General features: G+C 43.7%; 1 protein-coding gene across 1 annotated transcript in view; it reads right to left on the bottom strand.

Moving 5' to 3' along the window:
- Positions 1-562: 562 nt before the first annotated feature.
- The window catches only part of LOC143284739 (uncharacterized), a 98,041-nt gene continuing 92,718 nt past the window's right edge, over positions 563-5,885 (bottom strand). The window contains exons 6-8 of the mRNA XM_076591699.1: positions 5,385-5,487; positions 3,169-3,380; positions 563-1,441 (exon numbers count right to left, since the gene is read on the bottom strand). Of these exons, the coding sequence (XP_076447814.1) occupies positions 576-1,441; positions 3,169-3,380; positions 5,385-5,487 (1,181 nt within the window). The 3' untranslated portion in view covers positions 563-575. The remainder of the gene's footprint in view (positions 1,442-3,168; positions 3,381-5,384; positions 5,488-5,885) is intronic.

Here is a 5,885-nt window from a genome sequence, read left to right as displayed (position 1 = left end):
AGATATGTTTGCTGCAATACGTTTATGATGAAGCTTATTGTGATTATTGGAAATATCAGGTTCTAGTTTTTTTTTATGGAATGATTTTTTGCTGCAATTATTTGGGTTTTTTTGTTTGTTTGTTTTTTGTTTTTTGAAAAAAAGGATACATTGCTATAGTAGATGTGTCGGAATAGGAGAAAAAATACGGCGAAAGAAAAGTGTAAAAGTGAAGTGAATTATTTCATGGAAACATGAGAAAAAAAGTGGTTCTTTTTATTCAAAAATGGAATGTTTTGTTCGAAAAAATAGTATATATGATGGCAGTGTATATTTGACAAAATGAGAAGTAAATTAACTGTCTACCATATTCAATGGATCTTTTCATGGAGACGATGCTGTACTGGAATCTTTTCACTTGTCTGGCGAGGGCAATGTTCAGTTCTGATCGATAACGGAAGAAATGTCCACATCCCTGATATTTTAAGGGCCGAGAACCCGTACGGGTATACGTATCACTGGACAAATGAATCACTTTATTTGGGGGAAGTTGTGGATGGACTTATATCCAGATCCACACAGATTGGCGCGGGCTCTCAATGGGGCAACAAGCATTCCTTTTGGGAACTTCTGGATGGGTTCAAGTCCACAAAGTCTTCGTCATCGGCCAGGGGAGGAGACCGGACGGCAGGGTCGGAACGGAGGAGGTCGTGAGGGTTGTCTGCTGCCTTGGAGCGTGCCGGAGGTGGAGGGTGCTTGGCGGGGCTGTCCGAATGACTGCTGCTGCAGCTGTCCGGAGAGTTGGACTCTGTCCTGGAGTTCCGTTTGCTGCCGCTAGCCAGCTGGCTCTCCGTCTCGCTGACCACCTCACAGCCACTGCCCGCTCTGCTGGCCACGTCCGAAGTGCCCGCGGAAGGGCAGGTCCCGTGGCCTGGGGAACACTCGCTGTTGGAGGGGGAGGTGGGGGTGTGGTTCGGTTCACAAGCTGGTGCTGTGGTTGGCTGGGTACGTTCCTGGGCTTTGTCTTCAAGGTTTGCGGACCTGTCGTCTTCTCTGGCTTCACTGACGCCTTTGGAAGTGGTGGGCCCCCCGCCGCTCCCCGCCTTGCCGCCGCTGTGCTTGCCTCGCCCTTTGCCCTTGCCTCCCTTCCTCCTCCTCCGGGCCCTCACCTCCTCCTCCTCGTCCGTGTCGGAAGGCCAGGTCCCGTGCATGCGCACGTCCTCCTCATCCTCCTCCCCCCTCACCCCCACCCTCTGCTCCTCCTCCTCCTCCTCCTCCCCCTCCCTCACCCCCTTCCTGCCCTCGTCGGGCCTCGTCGAGGGGTGCTGCCGCTGTGACCTGGGGGGGTGGAGATGGTGGGAGTGGGGAGGAGGGGCGGGGTGTGACCACAGGGATGCCGGCCGTCGGCTGTGGTTGACCTCCTCCTCGCTGGACACGTTGCCGTCCTCGTGGTGAACCAGGGCTGTGCGGGACAACACAACACAACACACACACACACACACACGGGACGGGGTCAGTGTCAACGTCTGGGTGTGAGGGAGATGGAGAGGCGGAGTCGTCAAGTCGTGGGATTACTCGTGGTAGTTTGGTAACTGTCAGCAGCAGCATGCAATAGTAGTAGTAGTAGTAGCAGTATACCTGTACGAGTAGTACAAATGTAGTGGCAGCAGTGGCAGCAGCAGTAGTTATGGTTGTACTAGTGGTAGTCGTATTAGCAGCAGCAGCGGAGGCAGCGGCAGTAGTAGTAGTAGTAGTAGTAGTTGTATAAATTTAGGAGTAGAAACAGCAGCAGTGGTAGAAGTAGTACTAGTGGTAGTAGCATTAGCAGTAGCAGCAGTAGTAATAATAACAATAGTAGTAGAAGCAGCTGTAGCAGTATCCGTAGCAGTTGTACTCATTTATGTTATTATTCGTTCATTCATTAGCCCGTTCATTCAATTTTACAATGATTCGTTTTCTTTTTATCTACAAGCTTAAATCTATTCACTTGATTTTATATCTGTAATTGTAAATCATCATAAGTAGCCCACTGTAGTGTAGAGACGCGCTCTCCCTGGGGAGAGCAGCCCGAATTTCACGCAGAGAAATCTGTTGTGATAAAAAGAAATACAACTAACAAATATATAACAAATAACGTTGCTGGCTATCATTTTGAATAGACCACACACCGATCTCTTCCTCACCCCCCAACCCCCCTTCCCCTCTTTTTCTCCTTTTTTTTTTTTTTTTCTTGAATATTGGTTATTCACCAGCACCCGGGAGCGGCATACGTGGCTGGGACAAGATCATAAATAAATGAATTTGCTTCAACAGTTCGTAAGGGATTTAACTTTATGTAAGTGTTGCAGAGGTACTCTATTGCAGTTGTTTCCCTTAGAGCGAGACGAAAAGTAGACATTGTTGGCGATTTTTAAAATTTTCTTTTTCGTACTTTTTTTTTCTAATTGTTTATCCATTATCATTTTTTTCAAAATATAGTTTTGTTAGTTTTCATTTGAGCAAATTCATCATCATCATCATCATAAACACTGTTATCTTCTTATTCACCCTCTGCCCCTCCCTTTCTGTGTAGCTGCCTTCACATCTACACCCCATCTCGCTCCCTACGATTGGCTACGGATCCACTCTGTTTATGCATACCCAGATTCAAACACTCCACTGTTGGCTGCCGCTCTTTCTCTGTCTCTGGACCTTGTATTTGCTTCGTCAGGTCTCCGCACTCAGCTCTTTCAAGTCAGGCCTTCATTAAAACCCACCTCTTCCCAAGATGGCCACCCTTCCCCACCTTTTCCTTTTTTTTTCAGTCTAGAGTTATGCATGCGTATGGCTGGCTGGTGTGAAAGCACTTTGATTTGTCTCTGCACAAGATTTAGTGCCATATAAATACTAATTACTATTATTATCATCAAATTATCTTCAAGCGTGCTTCAATGCTGCTGCTCTTTTTCATCATCGCCATCATCATCAGTAGTAGCAGTACTAGTAGTAGTAGTAGTAGCAGTAATAGTAGCAGCAGCAGCAGCAGCAGTATACTATATATATATATATATATAGAGAGAGAGAGAGAGAGAGAGAGAGACTAATGCTGATTGTTGGTAATAGTAGTAGAAGCAGCAGCAGCAGCAGCAGCAGCAGCATTATTACTGTCATGAACATCATAAACTGGTTACTGTCCACATGTCCACTGACCAGCGGCCACAGTGCTGTAGGCCGGAGGGGGGTCGCAGTGGCGGTGACGATGGCGGTGCCCATATGGCGAGCCCCCACCCCCTTGAGGACTGACCACGTCCTTGTAAGAGGGCGGGGCGAACTGCTGCGTCAGGTCCGTCTCGTTCTTGTACTCACATGCCCCGCCCCCTTCTGACGTGTAACGCACTGCTTGGTCCGCGTTGCGTCCGTGCCTGAGGGAGGGGGAGACCAATGAGATTGTTGGTACATGTTTTCTGATTCTGGGTGATACTTGCAGTCGACAATTTTCTTTGTTCACAGTCAAAAGGTTGCAGCTCACTTGCAATTTATTTTCAGTGATCTCTCTCCACCTTCATAAGCAAAACTGATGTATTCAGGAAAGTCTTGGGTTGAACATGCTGTGTATTCGGATGAACTGAGTTCATTGCTGTATGTCATTAAAACATCTCGACTGCCTGAGAACGTATCACATACGTGCATAGTGATGTCACTGATGACGCAATCATAAAAAGGGAAATACCTCTGAAAGGCTGAAAATTCACACAGTTTATCTAGAGTGGTATATCTCCAGACCATTTTCTCAGTTTTAGGCTCACTGTTTTTGAAGTTGTTTTATGACTTGAAACACCACTTTGTACTGTTCTTCACCTGGCACTGAAGGGGTTTAAAAGTTGCCTGCCTACAGGCGCACGACCGTGGTGTTTTCAAAAAAGACTGTCATCAGTCGGAGGGGGGTAAGGGGGGTGGGGGGGGATCCAGTTCTTTAAGGCCAGCATCCCTGTTGAGGTTAAGCTGGATTCGGGCGACTTCTTTTACTTCCCTCTTCCCAGAAATGTGTGTCAGTGCACAGCACCTAGGTGTGTGTTCCGCTGTCCAGGTCAGTATTGTGATGTAATTCCTGACACTCTTTTACAACACACCAAGATCGAGCGCCTGTTGTGAAACAACATGAAATCAGTTCACTTACAGACTGTCCAACGAAACACTTTTTTTTGGTATCCATTTTGTTGATGAAGGCTGTAAGAGACCATATGATTATAAATATACAAACGAAATAATGTTTGAAGTGCAATATGCAACTTTCTTATTTCTGAGTAAAGAAAATTGTCTATCATATCAATGATTTGGGGGCACGTGCATACTTTGTGTGTGTGTGTGTGTGTGTGTGTGTGTGTGTGTGTGTGTGTGTGTGTTGGAGAGAGAGAGAGAGAGAGAGAGAGAGAGAGAGAGAGAGAGAGAGGAACCAGGAAACTGGGAAAAAAAGGGAGCCTGTGGGATACAAACAACAGACGGGAAAAACAACAATAACACAAACACAAGAAGACAGGAGACTGGAAATTAAAAAAAAGATCAAAAAAAAAAAGAAAAAAACAAAAAAAACCCAAAAAAACCGTCAGCTAATAAAACAAAATTATAAAAAGAAAAAGAAAATAGAATAAAATAAGATTTAAAAAAAAAGTAAAGAGGGGCAAAAAAAAATCAGACAGAAAAAAGAATAAAATAACAACAACAAGAAACGGGACTAAGAAAAACAAACCATGAGACCTAAAATGAAAGAAAAGGGTTAGAGACACACGTTTGCACACACACAAAAAAGACTTTTTTTAAATTAAAAAAAAAAGGGTTCGCTCAGGACGACGACAAACATAACGGTGGAGTGGAAAAGTAAAGAGACAACAGTATACACAAAGACTTCTTTTTTTCTTTTTTTTATAAATTTCATTATTATTATTATTATTATTATTATTATTATTATTATTATTATTATTGTTGTTGTTGTTGTTGTTCATGATAAGAGACAACAGTATACACAAAGGCTTCATTTTTTTTTCTTTTGTTGTTGTTGTTGTTGTTGTTGACAAGAGACAACAGTATGCGCAAAAAACTTCTTTTTCTTTCTTTTCTTTTTTGGTCCTTTTTTGTTGTTGTTGTTGTTGTTGATGATGATGATGACAACAAGAGACAACAGTATACACAAAGACGTTTTCTTCCCCTTTTGTTGTTGTTGTTGCTGTTGTTGATGACAAGAGAACAGTATACACAAAGACTTCTTTTCTTTTCTTCTTTTTTTTTCTTTATATTTTGTTGTTGTTGTTGTTGATGATGACGACAAGAGAACAGTATACACAAAGACTTCTTTTTCCCCCCTCTTTTTTTTTTTTTTTTTGTTTTTTGTTTTTGTTGTTGTTGTTGTTGTTATTGATGGGTACACTCACTTTTTTCTGGAGTATCTCACGACGACGACCAACACGATGGCGGCCACTCCCAAGAAGATGGCGATGCCGGTAACTGCTGCTATCACCGCCGTTCTGGTGGCGTCTGGACACGGGTGAGTGGAAGTGTTAATTATAAAGTCGTCGTGTTTGTGTCATCATGCATGTTTGAGTTATGCATGCGTGTGAATGACTGGTGCGAAAGCGCTTTGATTTGTCTCTGCACAAGATTCAGCGCTATATAAATACCATTATTATTATTATTATTATTATCATTGGCGACGTTGTTTTTTATTGTACGGATGATGATGATGATGATGACGACAACGACAACGATGATGATGATGATGATGATGACGACGACGACCACGACGATGATGATGATGATGATGACGACGACGACGAGGACAACGACGATGATGATGATGATGATAATGATCACGATGATGGCGATGATGACGATGACGATGACGACGACAATGGTGTTGACGATGATGATGATGA

This window comes from Babylonia areolata, chromosome 8, assembly GCF_041734735.1.
Source record: "Babylonia areolata isolate BAREFJ2019XMU chromosome 8, ASM4173473v1, whole genome shotgun sequence".
Classification (NCBI taxonomy): domain Eukaryota; kingdom Metazoa; phylum Mollusca; class Gastropoda; order Neogastropoda; family Buccinidae; genus Babylonia; species Babylonia areolata.
The sequence above is the reverse complement of the archived record's forward strand: the minus strand, read 5'-3'. Positions and strand labels throughout refer to the sequence as shown.